The following is a 14,047-nucleotide window of genomic DNA, read 5'->3' as shown; positions in this document are numbered from 1 at the left end:
CAGTGGGCCTGTTAGAAAAACTCCACCTCCTGAACCACCTCTCTGCTTCCCACTCTCCTATTAGAGTAAGGGGGATAGGACTTTGGGGATAACGGGTACCATGTTGCCCCGAAACCAAGAGGAAATGAGGATCTGACTCTTGCGCATCAGTTGGTAGTGGATGCGGCAGCGCCAGCCTCGGTACACCTTCTGTATGAGTGTGGCCAGCTGCTGGATTCGTAGGCGCCTCTGATCTTCCAGGTAGAAAAGCTGTGGAGAGGTGGAAGGGGGGCACAGAGAGGCTCACCTAAGGGAACCCCACGGCACCAAAGGCTTCCCAGCCAGTGTTTTATTCAATCGTTCCTTAGTCCTCTTATTCATTTATGCATTCATTCATTTAATAAGCAGCTACTGAGCTCTGACTCTTTAGCAGGCATTGTGCTAAGACTTGGAAACTCAGACACCCTGACTCTCAAGGAGTCCTGCTTCAGGCAGAGGCGCTCAGGCCAGCAATGCAAGCACACCTAATTCCAGGGCTCAGGGCAGGAACCCAAGAACTCAGTTCCCAGGGATAAAGTCCCTGCAGAGAGAAGACTTCCTCATCCACTATCCATTCCAGGTTCTAGAAGCTCCCGTCACCCAGCCTCTCACTCAGGTGGGCTCTCCAACTCTTCCACCTTCCAGCCCCACCAAACACAAGTGCACCCTCCAACTCACAGTCTTGGGGCTTCTGATGAAGATCTTTGTCTTCCCAAAGGCCAGCTCCTCTGAGGACACACTCAGCTCCCCCAGGACCTTCTCGACCCCCTCCCTACAGGGGGAGGTGGGGAAAGCTGCCAAAGGGCATCCCAGGGGAGGGTCCTCTCCCACCTTTCCTCTACCCCCTTTCACCCCAGGAGAAGAGTTCAGGGTTCGAACAGACTTCAGAGCCTCTGAAAAGTGATCATTCATTTCCCCGAGAATCCCTTCACCGAGCTTCAGCGATACACATGGCAGCACCTGGTCTCTTCCCCCACAGAGGTTCCCTGCACTGCCCTTCCCTTCTCCCCAGTCTCCCACTGAGTCTTACCGGTCTCCACCGTCCCAGCGAGGCCAAGTGCTCCGGCTCAGCAATCGGTACCTTTCCAGGAAGGACTCGTAGGTCTGGCGGTAGGCATAGCCTGCTCGTCGCACCCGCACATTCTCCAGCAGCCCCAGGTACCGAGCCTGGACGGCCACCAGCTCCGAGGAGAACTCACCTCGTTGCTGATGCTCATTGGGCTTTATACACCTGGTGGGAGGTGAGGCAAGGCCCGGGCTACAGGAGCTTCACCCTTCCCAGTGTCACCCATCCTGGTCTCTACACCTTTTTTTTTTTTTTTTTTTACACCTCTACTCTGTACACATTCCCGTTAGCTGAAAATTTTCAGAGGAAGCAGACACGCTGGCCTTCCCAGTTTCACTCACTATAGCGTGGTCCCTACTTGACCATGACGCTCTCCCCCTTACAGGACTCTCAGCTCCTCAGCTGGCTCTGTTTTTCATGAGGAAAAGGGATCTGGTATCCTATTCCAGAGACAGCCAACCCTCCGCCCCCGCACGGACATGTTCTACCATGCATGGACCCTGCAAGTGTCATCACAAATGCAGCGTGTTACCCTATGTGCCCAGCATGTCACCTGATGTAGTTGGGTTTCTTGGAATACAGGTTCTTCATGAGAATGGCCACAGAACCCTTGAACTGGACACCAGCAGTTGGGGGGCGTTTGAGAGACGCCTGCTTTGGATCACCCTCAGGAAACAAGGACCGAAGGAGGGGGTGCTGGGCCTTCCACATGGCCTGGGACAAGTCCCGGAAGAGTAGGTCGTTATTCTTGTCAATGAAGCTGTTCACGTTGTAGGTCACCTGTACAGGAACAGCACTTGGTCTGGAGAGCCCACCACATTGTCTGTCATGCGCATGGCCCTCCCAGTCTCACTGAGAAGTGTTCCTGGTTCTCATCTCCCCCCAGTGCCTCCCCCATTGCCTTCAGCCTGTGCCCAGGCCCTAGTCTTCACCCTCCAGCCCCGCGACATCACCTTGCCCGCATAGTGGCAGATGCGGAAGCAGCTGAGGCCCATGCTGTGGTCATACTGGTGCTGGGCGTTCTGGGTGACTTTGCTCTCATAGTGGCCATGCTTGGAGAAGACCTGGTTCAGCTTTGCTAGGAAGGTGGAGTCACTGACCACCCCAGGCCGCAGGCACTCCTCGTCCAGCATGGCCAGGATGCCTTGCTGATTCTGGCCAGGGGAACAAGATCAGCCCAACCTAGACCTGGTCCTTCAAGACGTCCACATCCTCACTGCCGCCCCTCTGCCCCCTCATCCTTTGCCCTCTTTACCATCCTTATCAAGTGGGGTGGGGGAGGAGGGGAGAGAGAGACAGGGGAAGGGTGTTCAGGCAGTCTGGAGGGGGAGGTCCCAGAGACGAGAGAAGGATAACTTACATGCTCAATGAGATTACAGATAATGCCATTATCAAAGTAGTCCACCTTCACCCACGGTATGCCCTGGCAACGGGAGATGACAAATTACATGGAGCAGGTCCAAGACAAGTCTCCAACGGTCTCACCAGAACCAGGCCCCCTTTTCACCCACCCCACAAAGGACCATCAGAAAGCCCTATAGTTCAGAGGGGTCCTTGGTGTGGTTTCTATCACATCCTCATCCCTCCAAGGTTGATGGAGAATTTGTGGGGTGGGTGGGCAGATGTGTGGGAGGACCCAGAGCAGTTGTGAGAGAGGGTGAAACAGTGCAGAAAGCCGTGTAGGTGCTGTAGGTTGGAGAAGGAAATGGAATATGTTGGGTGAAGACTGGGATAGGGTTTACCCCACTGTGGGAGTGGGGAAGGGTCCTGGAATGTGTAGAAGAGTAAATGGCCATAATGTTCTGGCAACAAGCTATGGAACCAAAGCACATAGGTGAGTTTATCATCAAACAACAAAGCTAATTTGATACATCTTCAAAGACCTTCATCAGTGATCCCCAAACTCGTGTGCATCACCATCACCTGGAGGGCTTGTTAAAATACAGATTGCTGGGCCCCACCCCCAGGTTCTGATTCAGCAGGTCTGGGACAGGGCCTGGGAATTTGTCTTTCCAACATGTTTCCAGGGGATACTGCCGCTGCTGGTCCAGGACCACACTTTCAGAACCACTGATCTACATGATACTTTGGGGCTGTATAATTTGTTTTTTAAAAAGAATGGTATAGAAGCAGAAGACCCATAAGACCATGCATCTCTAATTTAGAGCTTTGCTGGGTATCAGGCCTATAGACAGGAGAGCTCCGGACCAGCCAAGGGCCAGACCTCCCAGGCTCAGGCCATTCCCAGGTGTGATTGGGGAACACGAGCCTCCTCCTCCCTCACAGGTCTTTAGGGAATGCAGAGTGGAATTAAGTAAAGTTGCCCGCCCTCTTCATCCCCAAAATACCTCCCCCAACTGGTTAAATGCACAATCCTATGCAGCTGTAGAAAAGCATCTTTATGTACTGATACAGAAAGGTCTCTTGTTAACTGGTGAAAGCAAGATGCAGAACAGAGTGTATTCATTGCCACTTGAATAAATTTTGAGGGAAAATATATTTACAGATTTTTTTGATTACACATAAAAGACCTCTGGAAGGAGGCCAACTTCAGTTGCCTCTAGATGCGGGGGGAGAACTAGGAAGCTGGGATGGGGTGGGAGGGAGACCTTTCTTTATACGCCCTTTTAAGCTTTTTGAATCTTGAAGCATGGGAATGTATATCTATTTGATAATTTAAATTTTTAAAGTAAAAACATACAAAACTAAAAAAACTTTTAGTTGTGACCACATTGCCTGAAATTCTGCCACAGCAGGTTCCTGAGAGCTCACAGGGAACATCCCTGGGAGGGTTTTGATGAGTGAGACTCAGCCATTCACACTTTGGAGTGAATTAGCTCAATCAGAGAGCTTTTCTAACACTTGGCCATAGAAAACGGGGTGGGGGGGGGCAGTTTTCGCTGACCAGGGGAAGGAGTGTGGAAACTTTGAGCCACGGGGCATTTCTGGTGAGGAAGTCTGGGTGCTACAAGAGGGGACGGCAACATCAGTCCAGCCCAGAGGAGACAAAAGATTCTGAGACATCAGAGAAGGGCACCGAAAGGGATGTGGTAGGGTGCCAAGCCCAGGAGAAATGCCCCTTCTAGATTCGGCTCACAGCCTGCCCTGGGCCAAGCACAGCTGTCACTTCACTCTTGTCAGGCCTCTCCCCCACCCCTACCCACCCCGACACCCTTCCATCAATCTGCCCCCTTCCTCTCCTGGCCTGGAGGGCAGGATGGGGAACTGGGGGTGGAAAGCAGAGAATTAGGGCTACTTGGTAATGCTGGAATATTCAGCCGTGCAAGGGAAACTTTTTGTCCTTAGTGTTCTCATCTGGGGACAACTGAGAGGAAGCTGTGATGAAGGAGAAAGACCTGGCATACGCCTAGAAGTCATCTGAGAGAGGGGAAGCAGGAAGTCCTTGTTTACCTCTCTCTTATATTCCTCTTGCTCCTCTTTCAGTGTTATCTCTATGAACACCTGCTGTAGCTTCTCATTGCAGTAGTTGATCACAAATTGCTCAAAGCTATTATCCTGTGGTGGGTACACAGGTTAGAGAGGGAGACCAGCTCAGCCCAAGACTTCCTCCGTCTCAGCCCTACCTCCCCTCTCTCACACCCCCCTTTGGGACTGCCGCTCCTAACCCTCAGGAAGCAGGGTGCTGAGGTTGCTGAAGCTCTCTCACCTCTAATATTTCAAAGCCATAGATATCCAGGACTCCCATGACCTTCCTTTTCTCCCCAGTGCCCACCTGAAGAGGAGGAAAAGATAAAAAAATCTGAGGACTGGCCCTGTACACACCAGGCCAGGCCCCCCTGGGATGGATGTGAGTAAAGCAGGGAGCAAACAGAACTTGGGTGAGCTTGACCAAGCTGGAAAGGAATTGGTGTAATTTTACTCTCCCTCTTCCTCTATATGCTGAAGGACAAGCAAAGAGGGAGGAAAGGAGGAAAAGGAAGATGTAATAGATTCCAGGAAAATGCTTCCATGGTACAAAGTAGAAAGATGTTAAAATCTTCCTGGGAAAATAACCATCCCTTATATTTGTAAAGCATTTTACAAAAAATCCTATGATCTTATTTCATTAATCCATCTATCCCTATAAGGTGTGATTATTCCCATTCTACAGATAAAAAAAAATCAAACTTCAAAAGAGCTAAGCATTTACCCAAATCTAGATTCAAATCCTATATTACCCTGTTGCCTTCTGGTAACAGATTCTAAACTGATGGCACTTTCACATACGAATTTTTAAATAATAGCTCTATTTTGATCTAATCTGCAAACCATAAAATTTACCCTTTAAAAGTACACAATTCAGTGGAATTTTTTTTTCCAGTATATTCAAAAGGTATACAACCATCACCACTAAATTCCAGAGCATTTTCATCATCTCCAGGTGAAATCTTATACATGTAACCCATTAGCAGTCACTCCCTATTCCCCTGGCAACCGCTGACCTACTTCCCATCCCGATGGATTGCTTACTCTGGACATTTCATATAAATGGAATCATACAAAATGTGACGTTTTGTGTCTGGCTCCTTTCACTCAACATGTTTCCAAGGTTCATCCACGTTGAGCATGTATCAGCACTTCATGCCTTTTAATGGCCAAATAATATCCCACTGTATGGATATACCACATTTTGTTTATCCATTCATTAGTTGATGTACACTGGGGTTGTTTCCACTTCTTGGCTATTATGAATAATGCCTCTATGAACATTTATGCACAGGTTTTTATGTGGACATCTGTTTTCAGTTCTTTTGGATATATACTTAGGAGTAGAATTGCTGGGTTATATGGTAACCACGTACACAATTTCATCTGATCCTCACTAAATCCTGTGAAACAAGTAGGCATTAGTGTGTCTCATTTCCCAAATCGGGAAACTGAGGTTCAGAATCTCTGTGAAACTGAAAGACCACACAGTTGGTTAGTAGGGAACCCAAATAGATGAACTCAAAAAAACAGAGATGTTTCCAAAACACTACATTATCATAAATAAATAAATACACCCTATCCTCCTTACTCTGTTCATCTCAGAACCCAAGGCATGGGGCAGGCAGAGGAGAGTGCTGAGGGAGGAGGGCAGTCTCTCACCTCGATACTCTCATTGATTCGATTCACTAGCCAGTTGAAAAGGCGGCTGTAGACGTTCTTAGCCAGAGCATCCCGAGCGTACTGAGCCTGCAGGGCAGTGCCAACTGGTTAGTGTGGCAGCCACAGAACAGACTCAAAACTCAGCCTCCTCCCACAGGGCCCCTCACCTGGACGACATTCAGTGCAGTGACCACTTTTTCTTTGGCCGTTTCCACGGTCCTTGAGCACAAAGCTCTCTCGAGTTCCACTGAATTCAAACCCACCATTTCCCCAATCTCTTGAATACCTGGAGTGATAAGGAAATACAACATGGCCTGAGAGAGGGCTTGCTCCCAGGGGAGGGAGGGAGGGAGGGCTGAAAAGTGAAACTGCTGAGAGCCTGCTGTTCCTGGGTCTTACTGGGAAAGTCCTTACAGCCAATCCAGAACATGGCTCTGGAGGAATCTCTGGGGAGGAGGAGGAAAGGGAGATCTTGACACTTTGCATGCATTATCTCCTTTAATATGAGAATCTCCTGAAATGACTGTAATTGTCCCCATTTCTGCAAAGAATCCACTGAGACTCAGAGAGGTCCCAGAACCTAGGTCTACCAAACATCGAAACCTCATTCCAATATGCCTCACAGGGAGTTCTGAATGAGTATGTTTGGGGAAGAACTCCTGAGCCGACAGAGGGGGACTGAATCAGAGTGAGGTCTATTATGCTGGAGATGGTGGAAGAACAGAAACTGTAGCAGGAGATTCAGGGAGCTGGTTGGGTGCAGACCTCTCCCATCACGGATGCCACTTGCTGGTATCCCATTGGCCTGGAACTCGTCTGCCAGTTCCACATTCCCCAGCTTCAACACCAGGGCCACCACCTCTAGCACCTGCCGAATCTCCTCCTTGGAGAACCCAATCACAGTCATCGCACTCTTGGAGAGAAAGGAGAAGTCCAAAGCTGAACTGCGGTGCCAGTCCAACGCCTCCCTTCTCAAAGCCAGAGCCTGGGCTCGGGGCATGGCCTAATGGCCCATCCCAGGTACTCACCTGGAGGGTCTTGAAGTTGGCAGTGTCGTCCATGCCATCCACCCTGGATGCCCCCGGGTTCAGGTACGCATAGCCATCTGTGTCCCGCTCAAGCTTCAGGGCCTCTGGGAGGGCCAGCATGAGGGAAAAGGGTCAGTACACATGCTTTCTGGAGTCCTCCAGCCTTGACCCTCACGGTCCTTGTCCTAGGTTGGTTCATTCATTTATTCAGAGGAGCCATTTTTGTTTTAGGTTCTTCCCCTGCCTCTTTTGTTTTGGGATCAGTAATTCCTGTGATGATAGACTACATTTTTAAGTGGTATTTAGGGTTTGGGTGTTCATAATTGTTGAGGTTTTCCCCAACTTTTACGAAAGAAAAGCCTCATTCTACTCTTTTCCCCACCCTCAGGGTTCCAAACAATAAAAACAAACAAGAAACCTCTCTGTCCTGCTCAGTTCTCAATGGTTCTGGGAGGATGAAGGTGAGGAAAGAAGGGTGAGCACACATCTCCCACCCACCCCCAGCCTCAAGGACTCGCCCTAGGCCCAGGTTGGCGCACCCATTATTTGTTCACAAAGCACCAACCAAGTGACAGATACTACGTTCCCCAACCCTGACTCCCTTCGGGAAGGTTTTCTCTGCATGTAGCTGAGCCAAATGGCCCTCTTGTGTTCCTCCATTATGCATCTCTACCCCAGACCACATCACATGGGCTGGGCTTTGGGTTTTTTTCTGTCCCTCCTACAAATGAACAACTTGTGTGTTGGGACTGTGTTTTTCATCTTCATATTCTGTGTGCCTGGCTGGCATGCAGGAACTTTTTTCTTTTTAATAAATGAATCAAGGGAATGGTCAAAGCCGCTCACCTGAGATGGGAAGGAATGGGTTAATCGTGGAGCTTGAAGGGTATCAAATGATCTGAGAATCAGGGAGTGACCCTCAAACTAGAGTTTAATGGCAGTTTCCCCTGAGACACAAATTTTGAAACAAGAGCCTGCTAAAGAGGGATGTCTGGAAGGAGAATGAGTCAGAAAGGCCCTGGGATGATGACACCAGGGAGGGAGGCCCCACCCAGACTCAACTTAAATCAGTGAGTGAGAATCAGCCAGAGCACAACTCTAGTACCTATGATTCAGACAAACGGAATACAATCAAGACAATTAAGCCAGGAGGGAGGATGAGACCTGTGGGGGCTCTTGAACCATAGAGATCTCCAGGAGGGGGAAAGGAGACAGGCACAAGTCCAGCACAGAATAACCAGAAACCAAAGGGACAGGTTCTTGGGGGCCAGACACCCACAGTGCCCACAGTTAGAGGGGGGATTGAGAGGGGAAACTCTGGCAGGGCTTTAAGTCCCATCAGACCCTGCAGTAATGCCCATCCAGAGCCACCTCAGGTCCATCCAGCATCCAGGCTGAGATGGTCTCTTCCCCAAGACAAGGTAAGGTGCTCCATGCCTTCTGCCCCTCTAGCCAGCTGCAGAGCCTATTGGCACTGATCACACTGTATTGCGATGTAGCTGTTCATGCATCTGCCATCCGTAGAAGACTATAAGTTCTTCGAGGACAAGGTCTCTTACTCACTTCTGTAACCCTAGAAGCTAGCACAATGTTCAAGCATAGTTAAGTGTTCAAGAGATGTTTGATGAATGACTGAATGGAACCTCCACAGAACTATCTAAGAAGAGAAAATCAAGGACAAGGTCCTGTACGCAGATGTAGACCCAGGACAACTTCAGCTAGAGCTCATTGAGAGTTCTTGAACACTTGTAACATCCTGCTTGCTTTCCTGCTGAGCTATGGATAAAGTCCCTTAAATTGAAGATAGGAGAGATGGTAGATGGAAATAAGTGTTCCATTTCTAAAGCCAGCTTGGGGAAAGAGGAATCCAGACAAGACAGAGAAATAAGAGCAGTGAAGGGCTTCCCTGGTGGCGCAGTGGTTGAGAGTCCGCCTGCCGATGCAGGGGACACGGGTTCGTGCCCCGGTCCGGGAAGATCCCACATGCCACGGAGCAGCTGGGCCCGTGAGCCATGGCCGCTGAGCCTGTGCGTCTGGAGCCTGTGCTCCGCAACGGGAGAGACCACAACAGTGAGAGGCCCGCATACCGCAAAAAAACAAAAAAAACAAAACAAAAAAAAAAGCAGTGAAGAGGTAAGAAGGCTTATTCCTAGCAATAAAACCCCAGAAAAGGAAGAGAACACAGAGGTTAAGGGATTTGTTCCCAACAATGGGTGGATGAGATTCAGGGTGGGGACTGCCCTGAGATTCAAGGGAAGAGGGCTACAGGGATCCAGAGGGGCCCAGGGGTTCTGGGCACTGAATGGAGGCTAGGGATGTTCTGCCATGTGTCGGGGGCAGGCACATACTCAGCAGCTGTGGATCTGCTCCAGCCAGTAGCTGATAGAAGATGTGGAAGTTCCTTTCTCCTTCAAAGTGCTTCACCACGCGGGATTTCTCAAGCAGATCTGGCAGAGAATTTGAAAATAATGTTCTGAGGACCTGGGAGGTACTGCAGCTTCCCTCTAATTCTGCCCTCATCCCTAGTGTTCCTAGCAGTTGGGAAGCCTGGTAGTCTAACATTCCTCCTTCCTACAGCAGCAGATTAGCCAAAAGGAACACCATGGGGCAGGTGGGACAGGTGGTAAGCGGGATGGGGAGACACGTACAGTTTGTGATGACGCCACCAAGGGGGGATCCCTTGAAGTCAAACTCAATATCCATGTATTTTCCCTTCAGAGACCAGAGAGAGAGAGAGAGAGACTTGGCTTCCTCCTCTTCTCGCCACCCTGTCCAGGAGGGATCTGTGCCTTGTTCCTCCCTCTCAAGGCCCCACACCCTCTTGTCCCAGTCCGGGGAGATGTTCACTCACAAATCGAGAGGAGTTGTTGTTGCGAATGGTCTTGGCATTGCCAAAAGCTGCGGAGACGAGGGGAGGCGGAACACGATGACTGAGGCGAGAAGAGGGACTCCAGGGCAGGGGAAGGGGGAAGGCCCTCCAGCCAGGGGGCCGATCTCAGGTTTCTCAGGCTGAGCAAGAACAGCGATCTGGGGAACACTGGGGACGGTAGGGTGGGGTGGGGGTGGAGAGGGCAGAGACTGGACTTCTCACCCTCCAGCACTGGATTTGACTGAAGCAGTTGCTCCTTCACAGAGTTCACCCGTTCCCCTTCCCCACAGACAGCTGCCACGTAAGTCATCACTAGCTTACTAGCCTCTGCAAGAGAAACCCTTGCGTGGATCCCCACCAATGCCCTTAACCTCCCTCATCCCAGCACCTCACACCACTCAGAGCCAGAAAAAGCCAGGGAGGAATTTCAGGGGGTGGGGGCAGAACTGGGCCTGGCTTGGAAAGAGACAAGGGGGTAGTTCCAGCAGTGACTCCATGGCTTCCCCCCCGGGCGCCTCACCTGTCTTGCCAGCTCCACTCTCGCCCGTGATGAGGATACACTGGTCTTGGTCCTGGTCCCTCAGTGACTGGTACGCCACATTCGCCAGTGCATAGCTTGCGGGGAGGAAGTGGGTGGTGACTAGTGTGGGACCAGTCCAGGACAATATCTTTCACTCAACCCCCAACCCCCAGACTCATTCGGCCTCCCCACTTGGACCAGACCAAGGCAAGTGACAGGCCTAGGAAGGGGCCTCCAGAGGGACAAGGGAGGAAGGGGCAGCTGGAGAACCTCCTTCAGGAGGAAGGAAAGAGGAAATTAGGATGTGTCATCATAGCGCGCTGGGGCCCTGTCACCTTTCCTCGGTCCCTCTACTCACACATGGGGCTTCAGCTCGTAGAAGGTATGGTCCCAGTATCTGGCAATGAACTCTGGGCCATAGATGGGCAGCTGTTGGTAGGGATTCACTGAGACCAACACGTTCCCAATGTAGGTCTGGAGCCAGGGAAGATGAAGGCAATGAGCGAGGGTGGGGGTTAATGGGAGGCACATGAACTCTCTGGCCACACGGCCACAGGCACGGGCACCCGTAAGCACTCACATAAATCTCCCTGTTTTCATAGCGCAGCTGGAGGTTCTTGATCAGAGACTCCTGCTCCAGGGGTTCCAGGAGCACAAGGTCCTCCACCCCAATGGACCCTTCCAGGAGAGTCATGTCCAGAGGAGTAACTGATCCTGGGATCAGTTTGTTGATGTCTGCTCAGCTTTAGAGGCCAGTAACTGTTTGAGGGGAGGAAGGCAGAAGGACCTAAGAGAGCTTTCCCCTCCCCCAGTCCTGGCCCTAGAGAGAGCCCTCAACCTGGGAGAGCCCTCTGGACCAGCCCAAGCTAACAGTGGAGGCTGCAGAAACCCTTGGTGGGAGGCAAGGGAATGCTCTGCTCCCTGAATTAGGGTTGGTGGGGGTAGGACAGGACCACCAGGGTAAAGAAGGCACCCAGTAGGCAGCAGCTGGGGGAGCATCCTTGTGCTTGCAGGGGAGAGGGCTGGGGAGGAAAGGGTAAGCAAACTTCATGCCACAGCCAGGCACCAAAAGCTCCCTCCCTCCTGCACTGAGGCTGAGGCCAGGGTCCAGACTCCCTGACTCTTTGTCCCCCATTCTCCTTCTCAACTCCCCGCCTCTCACAGGCCCCGTTTCAGTCACCCAGCACACCCATACCCCTTTGAAAAATTGTGCCAGTGTCTTTCCTCCCGTCTCATTGCTACAGTGAGATTCATTTTTTAAATGGGGACTGGAAGAGGTGACGAGCTCAAGGACAGAGACGGGAGTTCCTCCATAAAAGGCTGGAATACCCCAAAGAAAATGAAAATGAGGTTTGTTTCCCCAACAAGCAAGTAGCTGTCAGGACCTCTGGATGTGCCTACACGTCTGTCCCTATTTTTCCATGTCCAGCTTTTACACCCATGACCATAAGCTTCTGGCATGGACTTTGCCCCAGAGGGACACACCTAGCTTTTTAGTAGCTGGTGGGAATGGGTAAGGAAAAGCAGAGTCAGAGGGGCAGGGGACACCGTGCGGCTCAGACTCCATGTAGTAGGCATATGGCAGGTGCTCCCTAGAGTGGAAGCCCAGCCCTCCTCAGTCTTTCCTGGGGGACTGAGTAGGCAGGGCGACCTGGTGCAGGACAGGACTATTACAATGGTCAATGCCACTCCCTAACAGGAATAAAAGAGCCACATCCTCCTGTCCTGCATCGCTGAAACTGACTGGGGGAAGGGAGGGAAGCAGGAAGGGAAGGTGGGGCAAGAAGGGGGCACAGGCTGCCTTCTCCCTTCACTCTGCCTTCCCCAAGCTTCGGGAAAAGGGAGCACCTGTCACTTCCTGTAAAGCCACAACAGAGGGAGCAATAAGAATACCGATTATAGCAACCTTTAGCAATCAGGAAGTATGTACTACAGGCTAGGAAGGCTCTAAACACTTTACATACACTAATTCACTTGATGCTTACAATATCCCCATGAAGCAGATACTATTATCATCCTACATTTTCTAGATTAAAAAAAAAAGTTACGATTTTAAATAACTTGGCAGGGAAGGGAGAGAAGCAGAAGCAGGGCTGGGAGAAGGCATCTTCCTTGGATTTAGATTTGAAAGGAATGGGAATAAGACTGGTTGGAGGTGGGGAAGAGGGGAAAAAAAGCGGCCCCCACACGGGGCACCCGAAGATGTGAAAAGAGGAGTTAGAGGCCGGTTAAGGCAGGACTCACCCAACACTGGAACTAGGGTGTAACTTCAGGGTCTCCTGGAGAATGGTGGATGAAATCCCAATTTGACAGGAAGGGGGCATAGGAGTCCCAGGCCCCAAGGCTGGAGAGGTGCCCTCGTTAATGGGAGCTGTCCATGGTGTCGGGGGAGACAGGAAATATTCGACCCTCCTCTTCCCAGTGGCCACGACTCCGACCTTCCTCTGTGCAGCCTGGGCTCCCTGTGCCAGTCAAGCCAGGCGAGCCCTGAGACGGCTGCTCAGCACAAAGTCGGCTGCTCAGCACAAAGTCCGAGGCTGTTCCTGCTGAGGGTGTGGCTCGCTTAACCCTTCACAGGCCTGCAGCCCCAGAGGGAGACACTCAGTCACATGAGAAAGCCCCCTCTAGGCAGGAAGGGGTATCTGGCTGGCCTTAGCTGAGGGGTTCAAGCCGAGTTCTTGCTCCATTGCCCCCAACATTTGGAAATGAGGGAAGAAGGGGCAGACTGTATAGCCAAGGAAAAGCTTTTCCCAAAAGTCAGGAATACTGTCAAAGAGGAAGTTAGGCTGGGGTGTCTTCTGACCAAAGAAGTAGTACCTCCCTCAGACCTACCCTTTCTATCTTGTTGGGAGCCAGGGGGGTACTGATGACATTACTGGAAGAACTAAGCAGACAAAATCCCCAAATTTCTCTCCACTTCCCTCCCCCCATGAATCAGACCCCATCGTACAGGTCCAAAGATTACAGTTAGTGATAACACCTGACATTTCATTCATTCAGTGAACTCCCACCTGTGTCACCTCATTGACTCACACCACCCTGTGAGGGAGGCAGTGCAGACTCACTCCATTAAAAAGGAAAACTGGAGACAAACACCGAGGCTCAGAGAGGTTCCACGATGTGCCCCTAGTTCCACAGACAGCACATGGCAGAACCAGGAACAGAAAAATGCAGCTTCCTGACCCTAAGTTGGCCACAGCTTCCAGCCCAAGTCCTGGTATTTCTCATTTTATTCCTTCTTCTGTGCTAGAATACCAAATAAGACCCTGGGATGCTCTTTCCTGGGCACTATCTTGGCTGGAAATAACTGCCTCCAGTGGACGAGAAGCTTTAAAACCCTATTTCCCAGAGTACCCCCTCATCCACTCAGGAAAATTCCTAAACAGCGGGCTCCCCATGCCCACCGTCCTGCCTCCCAGGCATATGCACAAAGAGCAAATTAGGTAATTACTAACAGC

At 51.0% G+C, this 14,047-nt stretch overlaps 1 protein-coding gene across 6 annotated transcripts in view; it reads right to left on the bottom strand.

The window, feature by feature from the left end:
• Positions 1-14,047, bottom strand: part of MYO1A (myosin IA) — a 26,649-nt gene extending 12,602 nt beyond the window's left edge. For 3 of the 6 annotated variants that reach the window (XM_055085575.1, XM_028491224.1, XM_055085579.1), the window contains exons 1-20: positions 12,834-14,047; positions 11,170-11,348; positions 10,948-11,063; positions 10,590-10,684; positions 10,292-10,396; positions 10,052-10,098; positions 9,849-9,912; positions 9,549-9,647; positions 7,201-7,304; positions 6,938-7,085; positions 6,340-6,458; positions 6,173-6,259; positions 4,752-4,817; positions 4,496-4,600; positions 2,445-2,507; positions 2,038-2,238; positions 1,638-1,864; positions 1,049-1,249; positions 697-790; positions 100-249 (exon numbers count right to left, since the gene is read on the bottom strand). In XM_055085575.1, the coding sequence (XP_054941550.1) occupies positions 100-249; positions 697-790; positions 1,049-1,249; positions 1,638-1,864; positions 2,038-2,238; positions 2,445-2,507; positions 4,496-4,600; positions 4,752-4,817; positions 6,173-6,259; positions 6,340-6,458; positions 6,938-7,085; positions 7,201-7,304; positions 9,549-9,647; positions 9,849-9,912; positions 10,052-10,098; positions 10,292-10,396; positions 10,590-10,684; positions 10,948-11,063; positions 11,170-11,283 (2,205 nt within the window). In that variant the 5' untranslated portion in view covers positions 11,284-11,348; positions 12,834-14,047. Of the gene's footprint in view, positions 1-99; positions 250-696; positions 791-1,048; positions 1,250-1,637; positions 1,865-2,037; positions 2,239-2,444; positions 2,508-4,495; positions 4,601-4,751; positions 4,818-6,172; positions 6,260-6,339; positions 6,459-6,937; positions 7,086-7,200; positions 7,305-9,548; positions 9,648-9,848; positions 9,913-10,051; positions 10,238-10,291; positions 10,397-10,589; positions 10,685-10,947; positions 11,064-11,169; positions 11,349-12,833 lie in introns of those variants that run through there. The other 3 variants (XM_055085577.1, XM_055085576.1, XM_055085578.1) reach the window with 3 other exon arrangements.

The sequence above is a fragment of the Physeter macrocephalus genome, chromosome 6 (assembly GCF_002837175.3).
Source record: "Physeter macrocephalus isolate SW-GA chromosome 6, ASM283717v5, whole genome shotgun sequence".
NCBI lineage: Eukaryota > Metazoa > Chordata > Mammalia > Artiodactyla > Physeteridae > Physeter > Physeter macrocephalus.
Note: the sequence above shows the minus strand (reverse complement) of the source record. Positions and strands in the feature narration are given on the sequence as shown.